General features: G+C 36.4%; 1 protein-coding gene across 1 annotated transcript in view; it reads right to left on the reverse strand.

Moving 5' to 3' along the window:
• The window catches only part of Pcnx (pecanex homolog (Drosophila)), a 149,003-nt gene that overhangs the window by 74,332 nt on the left and 53,415 nt on the right, over positions 1 to 21,256 (reverse strand). Inside the window, exons 5-7 of the mRNA XM_013015492.1 lie at positions 20,399 to 20,488; positions 12,589 to 14,292; positions 3,425 to 3,557 (exon numbers count right to left, since the gene is read on the reverse strand). Coding sequence (XP_012870946.1) covers positions 3,425 to 3,557; positions 12,589 to 14,292; positions 20,399 to 20,488 — 1,927 coding nt within the window. The remainder of the gene's footprint in view (positions 1 to 3,424; positions 3,558 to 12,588; positions 14,293 to 20,398; positions 20,489 to 21,256) is intronic.

The raw sequence follows: 21,256 nt of genomic DNA on the forward strand, positions 1-21,256 counted from the left end.
CTATTACTGGTCTTCTGAAGCTATCTAAACTTATCCAAGAACCTTATCAAAATGAACAAATTTCACAAGAAAATAGTAAAAATGACAAAGTAATTTAAATATGGTGTCCTTTCAGATTCAGAAGACAGCAGTATCATATAGAATGTACTCAACCAAACTTTCAATTATTTTCACTTAAAAATTACAGGCAAAAATGTTAATTTGAGTTAGTTGTAATTTAATGTGAACACACTTGGAAACATGTCACTTTTCAATCCAGAGATGAACTATGTATATCCAAATATACAAAATGTTTTCACAATATTAGGTAGTGCATGAAAACCAATTCCAGAATAAAGGGAAATTAGCCAAAATCAAAATGCCAAGTATTTGAACAGCAAAAGCTAGTGATAGAACTCCTTTGAATTCCTATTTCAAAACCTTCAAACAACAGAAAAGGTTTAAATTTTCCATAAATTATCAGAGAACGTTTTACTGGAGGGCTGTAGTCCATCTCAAACTAGTCACTGCCACGAATACCTAATTTTTACCGTTCCAGTGGTGACACCACCACTAGCATCAATCACACAAACACTGTTACTCAGAAGCATAGCTAGTCTTGGTCTTTCCTTCCCTTTACAAGTTGAATGGTACTTGGCACATTATGCCTTATATTGTCACAATTACCTTTGTTTATGTCTCACCAAACCCTTAAGAGTATTAAGTCCATTATTCTTAACCTCTAGACTCAAAAGAAAAAGGAATCTTGAACATTGTATACAAGCAATAGATATTCATCTCTGAGCACAAATGAATCCCTATGAATCTCTAATTACAGACTCTGAAGTGTGATTATGACCTTATTATTCATTTATTTCACATTTAATAAAAATAAATCTAAGAATCCTCTAAAACTTTCTCTTCTTCAAAATACACTGATGATTTTTTTCCATTCCAGCTCATTAATTGGGATTCAAAACATATAGTATTTAAGCTGACAAACACCAAACTTTTTATATTTGTATTATAAAATTTTTCAATGTTTGATTTTAGCTGCATTAACTAGGAAAAATTGCCAATGGCCGATAAAACTTATCTACAAGGCTAAATTTTTTGTGTAATTTTAAAAAATAATTCTGAAAGAGTTTGTTCTAATAAGTATTATAAAAACATGCAAATTTCAGGAGAAAATGGATGAGTCATTTCAAGCCTTGTAAACATGTATCAAACCATTTTGGGGTGGTTACTCACTGAGGTTTAAAACAAGTTCTAATACTCCCCATTTTGTCCAAAGTTTTCTTTATGTAATTGTAGTTACCTACAGTAACTGTAATCTGAAAATATTGAGAATTCCAGTCAGTCATGGGGCTTGAACTCTGGGCCTGGGCTCTGTCCCTGAGCTCTTCAGCTCAAGGCTAGTGCTCTATCACTTGAGCCACAGCGCCACTTGTGGTTTTCTGGTGGTTAACTGGAGAAGAGATTCATGGACTGTCCAGCCTGGGCTGGCTTTGAACCATGATCCTCAGATCTCAGCCTCCTGAATATCTAGGACTACAGGCATGAGCCACCAGCACCCGGCTTCAGAAACAAATTTTAAGTACCTTTTATTATAACATATTATAATTGCTCTATTTTATTTTCAATTATTACTATGTTAAATTTACATTATCTTTTATCATAGGGACATATATACAATATATACTATGATCCTAATTCTTAACAGTTAGCTTTTATTCTACTTAGCTCAAAATGAGGTCAGCTTATTTAGAATAATATGCTATATTTGTACTAGAAATATAATATTCTAGGATCGCAACAAAAGCTAAATGCTCACTATTGAAGACTACTTTCCAAGAAGTCTAATGTGAGTCCTTTAGAAATAAGTTCTACATTGTATCTGAGATGTGATTTAAAGTCCTAGGAAAAAAAGACAGAGGAAATACTGTGATTGATTAGAGTTAGAATTAACTCTTTAATATTCCACCAAGCAGGAAAAAAGAGTAAAAATTAATTTGTCTACAGTTTGTGAGATTCAGCAAGCTAATTTGGGGCAAAAAAAAAAGATTTTTAAAGATTCAAAATAGAAAATTAAATAGATTCTTAAGAAATATAAACATGGAGTGAATAGGGAAGCAAAGAAGTTATTTATGGCAAGTATTATTCAAGGAACAAGAGGAGGTTAGAAATGAAAATAGTAAAGGAAAATAAAGTCTGCAGCTCTCTCTACATGTTGGACTGTGCCCCAAATCCAATAGCAGAAAGAAAAGCGTTTTCAGGCAGGAAGGGAAATTGAAGAGGAAGGCTCACAAAAAAAAGTCTCTAGAATAAATGTTTAAGTTGGTTGCCTTCCCATACTTACATTTTAAGTATTAGCTTGATCCCTAGTACTTTTCATTAAATTATATATTATTAAAGGAATGAGCAAAATGACCTATGAAGATTAAGTACCTGACAGTAATATAAACTCAGAAATCAGGACCTAATCTCAGGGGAATATAAACTGAATTTTAAAAAAAGCACAACAGGATTTTGCTACTCTCAAAAACAAGGTTTTTAAAAGGGAAGGTGAGGGCTTATCTCTTCTAACCTACCATGAACTCAAGTTATTTCATCAAATATTATTTCTTCTCAAGTTGAAATTAAAATGTGGCATAAAATAATCTGTAAAATGATATGAGGCACAGGTTAATAAAAGCATATAATATATGCACTGCTTAAACAATCATATATATTTATGTCTGTATTTGTCTTTGTGCAATAAATCAAAGCATATCTTTTGAACAGATTTTTATATTTCTAATTCAAGATATTGGTTAGATTTGATGCAATTCAAAGCACCAATGTCTTATTGAAAAACTATCTGTAATATCATGAATAGATGTTTTCTTACTTGAAAATAGTAGAAAGACAACAAATGCTTTTTAGTACACTGTAAGGGCTTAGGAATTCAACTTATACATATAAACAGAAATCCACTTGGTCAAACTACTCATAATTAAATATTGTAGTCCTATGTCATTACACAGGTCCTAGAGATTGTGAAATCAAAAGACACTGTTTTAAACAATATGAAATCAAGTATCATACTTAGTGACAAAATGTAATTACACTGCCACCTCTCTGTTAGTTTCCAATAAACTCATCACTATTATTAATCTTAAATACTATCAAAATGTTGCATACTTTGAAATACAAAAAAATGTTAACTTAGAGCCTTTTACACTTCCATAATCATTCTAAAGTGATATCACAAATTTAAAATGGGCAAAACCATTCTGTTTAAACAGTGCAACATAAGACATGCATAATGCAATAGGCTTCTGGTCACATGCAGAGAAGAGCTGAAATATAAAGAAGTAACAGAAAGCAAAAGAAAGAAGTCTTCCAATGCTTTATTGGATTAGCAGATCTGTTACATGCGTGGTGGAATTTTAAAATACCATACCTGAGGGGTGATCCGATGAGCAAGGTAGGAGGGGTAGGGTTACTCCCTGCATTGTGCCTGCGCCGAACTGCCTGACGCCTAAATGTGCTGCGTTCACGGCGAAATGCCACCGCCTCCTCGCTGGCCTGTGCTGCTGCATCAAGACAGACTTAGGTCAAATTGGAGCCTAGGTCAGAGATGGAATAGCAGCTGAGCCTGTCCTTCCCTGGACTTCCCACCCTCATGGGTAAATAAAATTTATCTCCTTACTCCAAATTTAAACGCTCTTTATTCTACCATATCAGGGAATACAGAAAAAGTTGGTTTTATTTTTCAAAGTTAATGCTTTTGAAAATAATGTTATGGATTTATTCTCTTATCTCATCACCTTTTCTTCAACATTTTCTAGATTGAAATCTCTGTTACTTTCAATATTCATGAAGTTTCATTTCCCTTCATCCTCCCTTTAAGTCAGCCTTAAAATGGATTTGTTCGCTTGTACTAATGGGAACGAATGAGCATTTGTTTCATACCCTCAAGAGAATAGTAAAAGCAAAGTCAGTACAGATATTCCTTGATTTATGATGACCACAGTAACAATAAACCAATCATAAACTGAAAATATCACAGGTCAAAAAGCATTTAAAGCTGGGCACTAGTGGCTCATGCCTGTAATCCTAGCTACTCAGGAGGCTGAGATATAAGGATCATGGTTCAAAGCCAGCCTGGGCAGGAAAGTGAGACTCTTATTTCCAATTAACGCGCGCACGCTCGCTCGTGCAGTACAATGAACTACTTAAAGATAATAATTTTTAAAAAGTAGTGTTGATCTAAACAATCAAGGCTGCCATTTCATTATCACAATCTACAAAGCCAATTGCATACTTGCCAGTTCCTGACACCCAGAACCTCAATTAATGAAGGCAATACAATTTTTTTTAAATCACAAAGGAGAGAACATGCTGATAAGGTAATCACTGAAATGACAAAACAAAGCAAAGAATACATGCCAGTTGAGGGAAAATGAAAATTCAGATGAATAACTGGTATTTTTCTGAGACCAGGGATGGTGATACACCTAGCCACCTAGTAGAGACATAGACAGAAGGATCAAAGTCTAGTCCTCCTGACTTTGACTAAATGTCATTAGGGAATTAAATTTTTAAGAAAAATAACAATATATATATATATATATATATATGAAAAATAAGAGATACTTGTAAACATTCTAGAATACAGTGAAATAGTTTTACTAGTTAGCTGGGCATGGTGTTGAATTCCTGCAATATCAACATTCAGAAGGCTGAAATGGAAGATCAAGAGCAGTCTGAGTATACATAGCAAGATCCTCAAAACAAACAAAAAAAACCACTATTTTACTTCAGAACAAAATTATCACATAAAGAAATAGACAAATCATTTTGGAAAAAAATCTAAAAAAGCTTTTTTAAATTCTAAAAAAAAAACAGTTCTGAACAAAATGTTTTCATCTAAGCATGAAATTCATTTTATCTAAACAGCTTTACTGATTCTTCCTTTCCATACCAGTCACAAATAACATTAACAGCAATATGGAAAGACTATGTCCTAGTAAAGAAATGTATTATTATTTTTATTTATTTTTTCCAGTCCTAAGGCTTGAACGCATCCCTGAGCTCTAATGCTCAAGGTTAGCACTCTAACACTTGAGCCACAGCTCCCACATTTAGTGGGTGTTTTTGTAGTTTAGTGGAGGTAAGAGTCTCATGGACTTTCCTACCCAGGCTGGCTTCAAACTGTGATCCTCAGATCGCAGCCTCCTGAGTGGCTAGGATTACAGGTGTGAGCCACTAGTGCCTGGCTCAAGGTATGCTTTTATAAGTACCATTTTCTTGGAGTCCAAGTAACAATTAGAACCTACTATACAATGTCTAAACATCAATCTGATTAAGATAATTTCCATCTACAGAAACATTTTAAAAGACCACTTTTGGTAAAGTCAACAAGCAACAGCAAACAACAGCAAAAATATCAGCTGTGTTTTGAGAGAGAGTAAATTTGCATATATTTCCTGATATTTTCCATATTCCCAAATATACTTGGGTAGATAAAATGCATTCAATAAACTAAATGATACTCTGGGTGCAAATTCACAGCTTCCAAGTAGGTCTATTTACTTTCATAGATAGTTCCTACTCTTTTAAATACTTTGGGAATGGAAAATATAAGCCCTCTCCTAAGAGGGGCATTCTAATATAACTGGGCATACTTTTTTTTTCTCCAGCAGATTTGCCTAGTAATCACCTGATGTGGAAGAAATAATTGTATTGTCAAAGCTCATAGAATTCACAAACTTTATAGACCATGATGATAATGACAATTTGCTTTGTGAAGGTTAAAATGTGTTTGTGACTTTAAGTATCACTATTCCACAATTCTGTGAAATATATGCAATTTATGTAATCACCTAATCTCAATTAAAAAAAAAAGAAAAATGAGAGAAGGGATGAGTTAGGAGCAATGGATGACAATGTTGTCAGACATCTTGTATTCATAGACTTTTGTAGAATGGGAACTTCTTTGTACAACTACTTAAAGATAATAATTTTTAAAAAGTTTAAAAAAAGAATAACATTTGAAGGGACATATTCAAAAACAGAAACTTACTGAAATTAAAAAGCACCAGTGTTTTACTTTATGTAAGGAATATGCATTTAATAAAGGACTTTTGGACTTCTAAGCTTGTGTGACAAACCCAAACATTTATGTCTGTTTTACAATTGATGAACTGGAGGCAAAGATTTAACAGCTTGACTGATATTCGGCCAATAATTAGAGGTGGTATTACCTTAGTCATTTAATTATTTATCTAGAATTTCATTGATGCTAGAAATTTCTTTAGAAGTACAATATGTGCTCCTACTTTACAAAACTGGAAATTGTTTTAGGGGAAGATTATTTTTCCAAACATGTTTCCCTATATGGCATAAACAGTCTCAGAAGCATTTTTCTTGTATAGTCCAAACAGTAATTTCTTATGGAATCAAGGTCAGTGACATGTACCTTTATTACAAGCATTATTCTATAATACAACATTGAGTTCTGATATTATGATGCCCTTGAGCACTATTAAAATGAAAATGATGAAGAGCCAGGTGCCAGGCCTGTGATCCTAGCTATTCAGGAGGCTGAAATCTGAGGATGGAGGTTTGAAGTGGGGAGGGTGGGGGACACAGCAGATAAATCCCAGAGACTCTTTAGTTAATCAGCAAAAAGCCAGAAGTGGCCTGGTACCAGAGGTTCACACCTTTAATCCTAGTTACTAGGAGGCTTGAGATCTGAGGATCATAGACAGATGCCAGCTCTGGCAGGAAAGTCTTACCTCCACTAAACTAAACTACCAAAAAAGCCAGAAGTGTAGCTATGGCTCAAGTGGTAGAGCATAAAGAAGCTCAGGAATCATGCCCAGACCCAGAGTTCAAGCCCCAGGACAACACACACACACACACACACACACACGGCCTAGAGTTCAGGATAACCACAAAAAGTTGGAAATGCAGCTTTGGCTCAAGTGGCGGAGTGCTAGGCCTTGAATCACACACACACACACACACACTCTCTCTCTCTCTCTCACAAGTGGAGGTGTGGCACAAGTCTTGTGCAGAAAAATCAAGTAAAAGCATGATGTCTCCAGTTCAAAGCCCAATACTGGCATTAATAATAATAACAATAATAAAAATGATTGATAGTTTGTTTCTGTATCTGCCGACCATACTCAATTATGTTTCTTGCTTTGCTTTAAAGTTATTACAACTCTTCTGCTGTCACTACTTCAACCTCTCTAGACATCCCCATCTGCTAACTTGCTTCTTCTAACATGCTATGCAGACTGAGAAATCCAAGTAGACATTAGAATCCTGCTTATTCAAGTACAAAAAGTTTAATTCAGATTTTCTTGTTTATTTGGTGGTCTTTTGTCTAATCTTTCCAATGTTCAATGTACAAAACTAAAATATCACAATTTCCCTGTCTATTGGGAAACTTTTTGGCTCCTAACAAATAATATTATAAGAAGACTGCTACACCAGGACATAATCAATTACACAGGTCTCTAGAAATTCACACACAGTGAGACCAAAGGAGGATGCTCATAGGAGAGGAACTGAAAGGCACAATGCTTATGTGCAGCTGATCATACAAAACAGTATTTATCAAAATGAACTCCAGGAAATGGAAACGAGGATTTTTTTTTGGCTTTTTGTTTTCTTTCTGTTTGTTCATCTATATGTGTTTGGGAGTGTAAGGGGAAACACAGAAATGGATGAACAAAGGGTAAACAGATGGACCAGAGGTACTCACTGGACACTATGTTGAAAAAGAACTATACAACTTGTGGTTAGGCAATGGGACGGAAAAACTGGGAGAGAGGGGAAAAGGGGGACACTTTTCAAAAAGAAATGCAGGGCTGGGAAGGTGGCTCAGGGGTAGAGCGCTTGCCTTGCATGCATGAGGCCCTGGGTTCGATTCTTAAGCACCACATAAGCAAAAAAGAAAAAAGCCGGAAGTGGTGCTGTGGCTCAAGTGGTAGAGCGCTAGGCCTTGAGCTGAAGAGTTGAGGGACAGCGCCCAGGCCCAGAGTTCAGGCCCCACGACCAGACCCAAAAAAAAGAAAAAGAAAAAAATGCACTCTGTAACTGTAAACCTTCTGTACATCACCATTGCAATAGCAATAAAAACTTTTTTAAAAAAAGATTGTTTAGAGGACAGTAGTGACCCATATATTATATTTCAAATTATTTTCTCAAGGAAATGGAAACAAGAAAAAAATATTTTCTCAGAAAAATGTATGTTAAGAAATTCAAAAAACAGCGCAAGGAATAAGAAGCAATATAAACTCCTACATTCTGGCTATTCTTTACATCTAGTAACTGATATAGGAAGTATTCTATAATAATAGTATTGAATCATGTCAAAAATAAGTTTAATTACCCAAATGAAAATTTTAAAGTAATACAAGCTAGAAAACACACAACATTTTTCTACCATCTGTAACTGTCTTTTTTTTAATTCTGAAAACATTAATCTTATGAGATATGCTTTGTAATTACAAAAGAAAAGTTTAGCCCAAAACAAGGGGTCCTTAGAAAATGTCTTAGTTTGAGCCAGGCACCAGTGCTCACACTTGTAACCCTAGCTACTCAAGAGTGTTAAGTTCTGAAGGATCACAATTCAAGATGAGCCTAAACAAAAAAGTTTGAGAGACTCTAAAATAATCAGCAAAAAGAAAGTTGAGCTGATATGGCTCAAGTGATAGAGCACCTATTGATGAAGCTAAGGCAATGAGCTCAAATCTCAAAACCAGGGGAGGAGGGGATATTGTAGTTTGAACTTTAAAACTTTTTCCCCCGTTTAAGTAACTGCAGGTTACAGTTATTGATGACATTTGATTTTACTCTAGGTACATAATTAATGGTGAGTGGTCCTATGAAGACAAATATCTGTTACCAAAAGGTTATATAAGATCTATTACTGTCAATAAGATTTTAGAAAAAAATCAATATAGAAAACAGCCAAGATGCCCTACAGTAGGTGAGTGGATCCAAAAAATGTGGGACCTATACACAATAGAATTTTACACAGCCATTACAAAGAATAATATTATGTCATTTGCAGGGAAATAGATGGGACCTAAAACAAATCATGTTAAGTGAGGTAAGCCAAGCTTAGACAGACAAATGGCTCATGTCTTCTCTCATATGCACAAGCTAAATCTAACATACTCTGGAACATGGGTAAATTATATAGGACTCTAGACATTTACACACAGTGAGACCAAAAAAGGAAATTCTTAGGAGAGGAACACAAAGGTGCAAGGCCTATATGCATCTGATCATTTAAAATAATATTTATCGAACTTCAGGAAATGGAAAAAGAGGTTTTTTCTTTGTTGTTTTTTGTTTTCTTGGGAGAGTAAGAGAGGGCACAGAAATGGAGGGACAAAGGTTGAACAAATACAGCAGTGGTACATAATAGACACTTTGTTGAAAACGAACTATACAACTTATAGTGAGGGATAGGAAAGAAAGGGAGGGAAGGGGTGACAGTGTCCAAAAAGAAATGTACTCATTACCTGACTAATGTAACTGTAACCCCTTTATATATTACCTTTATAAGAAAAAAATTTTAATGCAGAAAAAAACTATCAATAAAAACAGCTTTTTGGTCAATATTAGTAAAGAAATTAGGAATTCAAGCATCATATATTACTATTGTCAAGTTTCATACAATGGGATAATATTATCTCTAACTTATTTCTACATGTAACTTCTACTTTAATTTTATATCATTAAATTAACAGCGTTAAACAAGACATGACATATTTGTGTAGCATAATAAACTGGCCAACTTAATAACACTAAGTGCAGCATTATTCATTTCCTATGTGCCAGACTCTGTTCTAAGAATTGTCGCTTTTTACAACCACCCTATAAAGCAGATTCTTCCATATTTCATTTTAAGATGACGGAGCTGAAGCTTAATGCAAGATAGTAGCTTTCCAAGAGCCATAGAGACACACATACACACACACACACAAACACATGCATGTGTATGTGTGTGTGTCTCCACATCACTAGATTACCTCCTATTGTAGAGCATTTTAGTACTTTAACATACATTTCTTAAATTCTATCCCTTCACACTACCAACATTATCCACCTAAAAATAAAATAAATATGAGTCACTGGAGAACTTAACATCTCCAAATTCACTGTGGTTTTATGTGTAAGCATACGAATGGCAAAACAATCATATAACATGTTGAAATGTCTCAGCAGTACAGTATTTAAAATAGAAGACAGCCTAAAACATTTCTTCTAATTTCCAGACACAACTTTAACAAATACTGCTTTCACAAACAAGTGTCTTTACCAAATATTATGACAACTTTTAAATCCCTACCTATTACTTCCACGCTTCTAAAAAAATAAATCACCAACAAAACCCTTATATTTGTCTCCAATAGTTAAAATAAATTTATTCTATTCTTATTCTAAATACAATCAAGCTCAAATGACAATAATATCAGTAATGCTTTTGAAAAAGAATGATTTTCAGCAACTATAATACTATTACATTTCTTCCAAAACAGTCAATGAAATTTTTTGCTCAGTATTTATTATTAACATTTAATTTTTAAAAAAGAATAAATAAAAGAAAATAAAAGCTAGAGTTTGGAGAAATGGGGTTTATATAACAAAGAATTACTAAAAAGTAAATAACATCTATAACATCTTTCATGCAACTCTTAAAAAAAAAGAATATCCCACATTCCAGGTCAAATATAAAGACAAATTTGCCAAAGGTTTTCTGCATATTTTGTCAATATTTACATTTTAATCTGTTATTTATCTTAAACACTATTTTGAACATTTTATAGCATGCTCATTCTTTAAAATTTTATTTTGGTAACGAAATAATGTGAACATATAAGATTGTGTGGGCCAGGCACTGGTGGTTTGCGCCTGTAATCCTAACTACTCAGGAGGCTGAGATCTGAGGATTGAGGTTCAAAACCAGCCAGGACAGGATCTTAATCTCCAATTAACCACCAGAAAACCAGAAGTAGCTCTGTAGCTCCAAGAGGCAGAGCCATAGCCTTGAGTGAAAAAACTCAGGGACAGTGCCCAGGCCTGAGGTTCAAGCTCCACAACCACCAAAAACAAACAAACAAACAAACAAACAAAGATTGTGTGAGCAATCACCACAGGTATTTCAGATCTTTTATTTTAAAAAAAGCAGAATAGTATCAATGTCAAAGACTCTATAGATAATTTACTTATTACACTGTCACCAACTGGTAACAACTACTTCAGATACAATTTGTTATCAATATTTAGGTTGGATAGACTACAGCTGTCCTTAGGCATTAAGATCATTTCTTTATATTCCCACTAGACGTTAATCTTTGTTAGAAAATTTTCCAGTAAGAAAGAGAGAGAGAGAGAGAGAAAGGAAGGAAGGAAGGAAGGAAGGAAGGAAGGAAGGAAGGAAGGAAGGAAAAGTGAGAATGGATGAAATTAAAATTCCTTGACAATAAAAAGCACAATCATATGTTTGGGAATATTTAGGAACAGAAAACTCAATAAGCCAATTCCCTACAAATCTGAAATAAACTATTACCTTAACCAAAGTAGTACTGCTGTCACAGAGGATATCATACATCCACCTAATGAAGTTACAAACCTCAAACTTGAAAGGAACACTGTAAAGTTACAGAAAAAATTTTTTAAAAAATTTAGTATCTGCAACCTTAAATAAGCAAAAGAAAGAGACAAAAAAAGAGACATAATTTTCAAATTATATAATCAGTGCTAAAGTAATATAACAGAAAATCTAAGAAGTGGCGCTGTGGCTCAAGCGGTAGAGCGCTCACCTTGAGCTAAAGAGCGCAGGGCTAGTGCCTAAGCCCAGAGTTCAAGCCCCACGACCAACCAAAACAAAAACCAGAAAATCTCATAAAACAGGCTGACTGATCTAATTCTAGAACTTCCTGTCACTCAAAGTAGTCTCAGATCCTAATGTAATTTCATATTTTATTTTTGTCACACGAAGGATGGTAGTGTTTTGTTACTCCTGGAAAACATTAACAGGTAGCAACTGCTAAGGAAAGTGAAGGCCATCAAGAATAAATTGACATACTGTAAGACAACTAATAAAGATGTCTTTTTAGTGTGTCAATAAGACAATACAAGAAGTTGTATTGGTGTTAATAACAAAACTTTTCTTTCTTTTTTTTTTTGGGGGGGGGGTTGGTCATGGGGTTTGAACTCTGGGCCTGGTCACTGTCCCTCAGCTCTTTAGCTCAAGGCTAGTGCTCTACCACTTGAGTCCCAGCACCACTTCCAGTTTTCTGGTGGTTTATTGGAGGTTAAGAGTTGCATGAACTTTCCTGCCTGGGCTGGCTTTGAATCGTGATCCTCAGATCTCAGCCTCCTGAGTAGTTAGGATTACAGCATGAGTCACTGGTACCCAGCAATACCAAACCTTTTCTAAGACAACCAAGTCCTCCTTCACTGAGGAAGTTTGTTTCAATAACAGTGGAAGAAGAATATTAACAGAAAGATTATTTTCATAAGCACTACTGCCCTCAACACTATCAAATTTGTAGTGACTCTTTGGGACATCTGTTCCTGGAGCTTACTTACCTCTACTGACTGCATCCTGCTCTTCCCCTTCAGGAAATGCAACCTGGCTTGGCAAACTATTCCTAGATCGAGTAACTGTCTCTAATTGGGATGCTCGTCCCAATAAAGACAGCTCATCTAGCACCTCTCCCTCTTTGGCCTCAAGATCTGATTTTGAAGTGGTTAAGGGCTTTATACTTTCAGGTGCCATTAGCCTGTTTGAGTCATTCAAACATGCTACTGTGCCACTATCCAAGCTCAACACTCGGGCACGGGTCTTGTTATTGGTGCTGGAAGTCCGTCGTGTGGCCCGCTTCCTGCCAGCTCCCTCAACACCCAGATGAGTTCTGTGTGTGTGCTCAGAGTCTGTGCCCCGATCTTTATGAACATGCTTGGGCTTTAGGGCACTGTATTTGCCCTCAGGAGACTGGCACGAATGAGAAGTGGTGCTAGAAGAGCTGTCACTGCTGAACTGATGAGCAGAATGAACACTTGACGCTCTACTCAAGTCACTTTGATCACTAGAATCTTCATCATGACAAAATATAGCACTATGTGGTTTGGTTCCAGAAACTCCTCGAAAGGAAACATAGTCCTTATGCCGACTCGAGTCAAAACTGCTGGCCCGTTTCTTTCCTGTCCGTCTCCTGCCTGATTTATGGGCAGAGGCTGTCCGGTGGATTAAGCTAGAGGATTTGGGCCGGACATCCCCTTCCTTCTGCTTTCCACCACCATCTTTACAAATTTTGGTATCCACTGAAACAGTGGACTTCTCACTCTGCTCCTCTTTGTTTTCAGCAGTAGCCTCAGGTGGTCTGTCCCCTGGTACAGCAAACTCATTTGCATGGGGGTTTTTATTGGCTTCTTCAGAGGCAGAAGTGCTAAGATCTCTCTGGTTGTGCATCTCCTCCGAGCCCTGAGTATCTTGGGCCTCAGGAGCCCTGCTACTTGTATCTTCTTCCAGAGCAATCTTATCGCTGCTAGTCCTTTGGTCACTGGTACAGCTGCTCTTCTCCTCTGGGTCAGCACAGCATTCTTTTTTCCTAGCAGTTCTCTTTCCCACTTTAGGAGACTCCTCATGCTCTGATAAGATACTCTCTATGTGAGTAGAGCTGGTCTGCTCACTTTTATAGCTGCTGACAGTACTGTTGGTGTCACGGTCTGTTCCACTGCAATAGCTCTCTGTTGAGCCACTACTCCGCGTGCTCAGGCTCCTCAGGCTGTCAATGCTTTTGTCTGCATTCAGTGCTTTACTCTTCCCACATTTTGTAGGTAGCTGAGAATTACTGCTTTTTAGGTCACCAGCAAGCTGAAATTCTCCAGGCAGGCAAGAATTTTCCACCAAGGATTCTTTAGATCCAGAAGGAGGTTTGGAAGATTCCAACTCACTAACTGGATCTAACCCTCGTCTTTGCTGGTAAAGAGGGAAGTCATTCAGTGAAGTGTCAGGGAAAGCCACAGCAGAGCTGGAAGTCCGTGGTACACCTCGTGGCCGGTGATCTTTCCTATAAGAGTGTGAATGTAAAGGTACAAGAGAAGCTACTTCTGTGTCACAGGCGCTGGACAGAGACTGATCAATGTGGTGGTGGTGGCTATGACTTGGCAGGCTTACTTTGTCACTGAAGTCCCTTGGCAAGTCTTGTCCACAAGAGGACAAAGAAGGCTGAATAGAGATGAAGGAGTCATTGGAGACCAAACGGAAGAGCTTCCGATCAGCTGCCAAATCTGTTTTAAACACACATTTGAAAATATTAACACAGAAATATGTTTCACTATTGTTTAACAATAGAAAGAATTCACAGTAAACCAAGTATAAATAGTTCATCAAATAGTTCATTGGGTCACAGTTGGCCTGTCATTCCAAAGAGATAGTTTCTGTTTTACAAGTACACAAAGAAAACATTCTATTAAGGGAATAAGTTAAACTTCCAAATCTTTGAGCTTTACAGCTGGTTTCAGAAAAAGGTTTTATAGGCTATTATTAAAATAAGAGGAAACAGGGCTGGGAATGTGGCTTAGTGGTAGAGTGCTTGCCTCCTAGCATGTGTGAAGCCCAGAGTTTGATTGTACTACATAAACAAAAAAACAACAACAACAACAAAAAAGCCAGAAGTAGCTCTGGTGGTAAAGTGTTAGCCTTGAGCAAAACCAGCTCAGGGACAGTACCTAGGCCCTGAGTTCAAGTCACAGGCTGGCAAAAAAGAAAAAAGAGGAAACAGCCAGTTGCTGGTGGCTCATGACCTATCATCCTTGCCACTCAGGAAGCTGAGATCTGAGAATCATGGTTTAGAGCCAGCCTAGGCAGACAAATCCAAGAAACTCCACAATAAACTGGAAGTAAAGAGGTGGTTTAAGTGACACATGCCTGCCTTGGAGGAAAAAGCCAACCAAGAATGCTAGGCTCTGAAATTAAGCCCCAGTACTAGCACACACAAATGAAGTTACAAATAAATGTTCACGCACTTTTAAAAACTCTAAATCAGGATTTTGTTGAAATAACTAAAAACTCAGAAATAGCCTCTAGATTAAAAACAGTACAAAGCGATATCCACCTTATAAGTGGCTCTTCTTAATAATCTCATTTACCCAGAAAGCAGAAGACTAGGAGAGTAGAAGAAGCCAGCCTAGATAAAAAGTTTGTCAGAATCTATCTCAACAAATAAACTAAGTTTGGTAGCTCATACTTATAATCCTAGCTCTAAGAGAAGCAGAGGCAGGATGATTCATGGCCCAAGGCTGGCCCTACCAAAGAAGTGAGGCCTTACCTATAAAATAACTAAAGCAAAAAAATAAAAATAAAAAATCTGAGGGTATAGGCTAAATGGCAGAGCATACTTAACAAGTTTGAAGCCTTGATTTCAAAACTTTAGTATGCCCCCAAGTGAAAAGGGAGAGGGCATGTTTACTGTAGGACAAACTGCCGTAATTGTCTATCTATACTGGTAACATATCCAGAAGCCTTGAAAAAGTGTTCTAAATTCTCTGATTAGTAACCTATGTTTTAGAAGTTGTTGCTAAAGGACAAAATCATATATGTGTATAAGGTTTTAGCAAAGTTGTTAATTTTAGGTTCCATAAAAATTATTACAAAACAAACAAAACAAAATCTAATAATGTCCAATAAAAAGAATGGTTGAGTTAATTATGTAGCCTACTGTCACTGCTATTTGGGCACTTAAAAACATTTTCAGAGGTTTTATATAATATCTGAAGATACTTAAATGAAAAATATTGTAAGAAAAGTATGATTTTGGTTCTACAAGATAAAAAAGAATGCTAAGGATATAAGTACATGTACATAAATGTTAAAAGTAAACTACATATTTAGATACAAGAAGGAATGAAGACTTGATACAAGCTATAACATGTAAGTAGAAGTCAGACACAAAAAATTCACACAGAATATAATCTATGTGTATGAAGTACAGCAGGCATACACCGAGACTGAAAGTTCCAGCAGCAATATAGGCTAGTTGAACAAGGAACCGGACAGTGAAATGGGTGTAAGTTTCTTTTATAGCAACAAAAATGTTCTACAATTCATAGTGATGGATGTACTACCTTGATACTTTCTAAAGTTAATATGTATTATTTGTGTGTGTCAGTACTGGTACTTGAATTCAGGGTCCAGACCCTGAACCTGAACATTTTTTGCTGAAGGCTAGTACTCTACCACTCAACCCATTGCTTCACTTCCAGCTTCTTTATGCTTTCTTGGAGATAAGAGTCTTATGAACTTTTCTGCCTGGGCTGGCTCTGAATCGTGATTCTCAGATCTCAATCTCCAGTTAGCTAGGATTACATGCGTGAGTAACTGGCACCGGCTTACTTTTTTTTTAAACCTCCTTTATCCTTACCAGTCTGCTACCTATTCATCTTAAGTCTCTGCTCTTTATCCAAGAAGTCACTGAAAGAGTAGTTTATAGTTACTTTGATTCTTCACCTCAGTCCATTAAAACTACATTTTGTTAGGGCTGGGCATTGGTGGCTCATGCCTATAATCATAGCTACTCAGCAAGCTGAAATCTGTGGATGTTAGTTCAAAGCCAGCCTGGGCAGCAAAGTCTATGAGACTCTTATCTAGAAAACTGGATAAACTATGAGACTCTTAACCACTAGAAAACTGCAAATGGAGCTGTGGCTCAAAGTGGTAGAATGCTAGCCTTGAGCAAAAGAGCTCAGGAACAGCCCTGAGTTCAAGTCTTACAACCACCACCACCAACAACAACAACAACAAAACACTACATTTTTTAAGCTCATTAACTTCTTCTACACAGTAAAATGTAGTGGTCAGGTCTAGTTCCTCATGTCCTTTAACCTAGCAGCAGCATTTTGCAAAGATGATCAATCCATTTTCCTTGGAATAGGAATATACATTTTCCATTTTCTATCTTTCAAGTTGCTGCCACTCAGTCTCCTGGACTTCTTAAACTAGAGCAGCTCAAGCTTCCGTCCTTAGACTTTTTCATTTTTGTGTATTTACTCTCTGTTTTGTATATCTCTTCCAGTTTTCTGGTCCCACAATAACCATTCACAAATACTTGAAACTAGTTCCTCCATCTTCTATCTAGCCCTTTTTCACAAATGTGGATGGCCTACTGTTCTTAGGAAAGACAAGAACGAGGCTAGGCAGGGACATGGTAAGTCCTTCTTTGAAGTGAAGAAATAGAGGACCCACAATCCACATCTTCAGTTTTCTCCTAGTAATCCTGAATCATGACAAAATGAGTACCAACTAACCAACTAACTGCTAATCAACTAATTAAATCACTGGTCCTTTAAATCAAACAAGCCAATGAACCACTAGTCTCAGTGTTAGTATATTATTACAATTATTTTATTATAGTATTATTATGGGACTCTTGCCCCTACCTAGATAGCCATATTCAAGCCAGAATGAACAAATGCCACTAGATGGTGCCAAAACACAGCAGGACCAAGAAGGACTGATCAGAGAGCCAGGCTACCCAAATTCCAAGCCAGAAAAATTCATATGCTTGCTGTTAAGTTTACTATCTTTATAATAACTCCACATTTTACCCGATTAATTTTTTTGTTATTTATACTTTGAAATCGCCTAAATTTAAAACACAAAGACAAGACAGGAATCAGTGACTCACGTCTAATAACCAGGCTCACTCCTAGCTACGACATCTGAGGATCACAGTTTAAAGCCAGCCCATATAGAAAAGTCTATGAGACTCTTATCTACAATTAACCACTAAAAAGCCAGAAGTAGAGGTGTGGCTCAAGTGTTAGACCACCAGCCTTCTGCAAAAAAAAGCTAAAGGAGAGTGTCCAGGCCCTGAGTTCAAGACATAGTAATGGTGGGGAGAAGGGAAGGAACCAAAACTACAAGTACTGACTTATTTGAAACGCAGACTTCCCTCTCAACAGGGTTACACGGAGATGATATAGTACTTTATACTAGATATTTCCCAAAATTAATTCTCTGCCCCACCTTATGAGCTTCCTACCCTTGAATAAGCTTTTAATTAAAGGGCACCCCATCTTTCCATTGTTTAACCCCAAAGCCTCAGTCATCTATTTCCCTTACATGGTATATGCAAGTCCACCAACATATCTTCATATTGAATTTTCAACGATCCAGATTATTGTGCAAATCTGCTAACAACTTTTAGTGTTTGCCCCATCTTAATATAGTCTCAACAGTGATTCTGTAAAAATATAATGCAATCCTCTGGCAGCTCTTTATCTCACTTGGAATTAAGACTATCATCTAAGATGGTTTCTAAATACTCTATACAATCTAGCCCTCTCCCCCGCCCCCGCCAAAATTATTTCTCAAACCCTAATATGCATGTTCCTGCTTTACAGTTTTTTGTTTGTTTGTTTGTTAGTCATGGGGCCTGAACTCTGGGCCTAGGCACTGTCCCTCAGCTCTTCAGCTCAAGGCTAGCTCTCTACCACTTGGGCCACAGCACCACTTCTGGCTTTTTCTGCTTATGTGGTGCTGAGGAATCGAACCCAGGGCCTCATGCATGCAAGGCAAGCACTCTACCACTGACCCACCTTCCGAGCCCTACTTTACAGTTTTTGAGCTTGCTATTCCCTCTGTGTGAAAAGCAATGCTTTGTCCCAGATATCCTGATGGTACACTTTTCCTTTTCAGGTCTTTGCCCTAGGTGAGCCTTTCCTTAAACCACACTACTTTAAATTACTATCTTCCCAGCCTCTATCACTCTCTATCCTCTACTTCTGTCTACTTACAACATATATACTGACTCAGTAATACAACTCTACCTCAACATTAAGGAAGCCATACAAAAGTAAAAACTGTTACCTGCGCACTAATTTATTTCTAGTACTTGCCAAACATATTAAGTATTAAAAAATATTTAAGTGGAAAATACATGAAAAAATGTTAGGTGGTGAAAAGCATGTTATAAAACTAGATGAAAGTTATGTAGTAAAGTGATTAAATGATTCCAAACTAAATTTGAATTACAAGACTACCACTTTGTTCCTCTGTGACTTTGAGACCTACAGAAGTTCTCTCTAAGCTATAATATACTTATCTATGACATAAGAATAAATAATAATAGAACCAACTTCAAATATGAAGGTTGCGTAAATATACACAAAGTGCTTAAAAGAGGATCTAAACCAAACTCAGAACTGGAAAAAACTGGCCACTAATAAAGAAATTTTAGTGCTGTATAACCATACTCACTTATTTATATATTTTGTGGGACCTTTCACTCTTATTATGTCTGAGGTGGAGAGCAAGAAAGACCCTATGACCTTCAAAAGCTGCCCTTTGAAGTTAAGTGTGCCAAGACTTAATCTGGACAACAGTATTCACTCAGTGAACAAGTGTAGGTAGCTGCAAGGGTAGATTTGTATGTACATAAATCTCAACCTGCCCAATGATGAAGATGATGATGAAGATGATGATGATGATACTAATAATACTAATTTTACTTGCTTTTGTTCAAGTACCTGTCTTTGGTAAGGGGAAGGCATAGAAATGGAAGGCCAAAGGATGAACAAATGCAGCAGTGGTACTCACTAAACACCATGTTGAAAATGAGCTATAGTACTTGTGGGTGGGTATGGGAAGGAAAACTTGGGAGAAAACAGGGGAGGGGTGACATTGTCCAAAAAGAAATGTACTCTAGCTATCTTGATAATCTTCACATTTATTTTAACATATTGTTAAAGACAGGAATAAAAGGTCACAACCATAAAAAAATAATAATCTTACTTGTACATGGTACTTTCTAGATATAAAATAAGATAATGAGACACATAACTATACTCCTAAATACACTGGTACCAACCCCTCTAAACCTCTTATTAGAGCATTCTAATGTTGTATATTATAGAGAAGGAAATTATAATTTTCAAAGCCACTGATTCAACTTCAAAAAAAAAAGGTTTCCCCATATCAAACAGCGTATTTTGTCTCTTTACAGTTGGGGGAGGAGGGAGGGCAAGTGGGAATAGTTCACAAAAGCAAATAATAACAGAGTATAATAATTTCAAAAAAGGAGTTACATACCATTAACAAAATAAGCTAGTAAGAAATGGACTTGAGTATAACATCAAGTTAATGGCCAACCAAAGGAATAGCAGAATCTTATTCCCCATCTCATACTTAACTCTAGGGCACATGTCCATAAAATTTCTCTCTGCATTATTTGACAAAATATGTCTAAATAAATTCAGTAAGACAAAAATACTTATAATGCTGTATTACTATTATCCCAGTAAATTATTATTACGGTATCTTGTGAAAATGTTATGTATTCCATAAATTTATCCTGGTTACTGCATCATATGTCACTGGAAAGCTTAATGTTCTTACCTTGTTCTTCACTTCCTTCCTTACAAAGACTAGAGCTCTGCCCCAAACTTAAACTGATATCATCAGAAGTCTTAGCAGTATCTATATCTCCTATAAAGAGAAACATGAAAGGACATTATATTAAAAATAAAAGCTAGTGTGACAAAACCAAGAAAGAATATCAGGAATGTAGTAAATATGTATCATCTAAAGTAGTTTCTGTATATCAAGGATTAGTGGATTGGAAGATACACTCATTCCTTCATTAAGAAATGTCATGAACTGTGAGAGCAGATAACTAGTCTCATTATACACCAAAATTACATACCAGTAGTATGGAAAGCTTCATCATGCCAACTAATAAGCTCTTTCTTTACATAGCTCATACCTGTAATCCTAGCTACTCAGGAGGCTGAGATCTGAGGATGGCGGTTCAATTCCTCAAAGCCAGCCAGGGCAGGAAAGTCAGTGAGACTCTTATCTCTAATAAACTACTCAGAAAAGGCCAGAAGTGGCAATGTGGCTTAAGTGATAGCAGACCAACCTTGAGCTCAGGGACAGAGCCTAGGCCCCGAGTTCAAGCCCTATGACTAGCATTTAAAAAAAGTAGATTTTAGGGCTGAATGAGTGGTTCAAGTGGTATCACACCAGCCAATGAAGCAAACCAAGCAACTGTGAGCCTGGAGTTCAAACTTGTTTTTCAAAAAAGTACATTTTAAAAAGAAATAAAAATGACATGATAACAACTTGAAATAACAGAATTTTACTTCTTTGGAAAAACAAACTAAAAGGTTATAAAGCAAATGTAGTATGAATTTAATTTCAAACACATGTAAAGAACAAAAGAAAAAAGACTCGCCCTACATTTAGTGTCTCATT

The sequence above is a fragment of the Dipodomys ordii genome, unplaced genomic scaffold (assembly GCF_000151885.1).
Source record: "Dipodomys ordii isolate 6190 unplaced genomic scaffold, Dord_2.0 Scaffold2, whole genome shotgun sequence".
Taxonomy (NCBI): Eukaryota; Metazoa; Chordata; class Mammalia; order Rodentia; family Heteromyidae; genus Dipodomys; species Dipodomys ordii.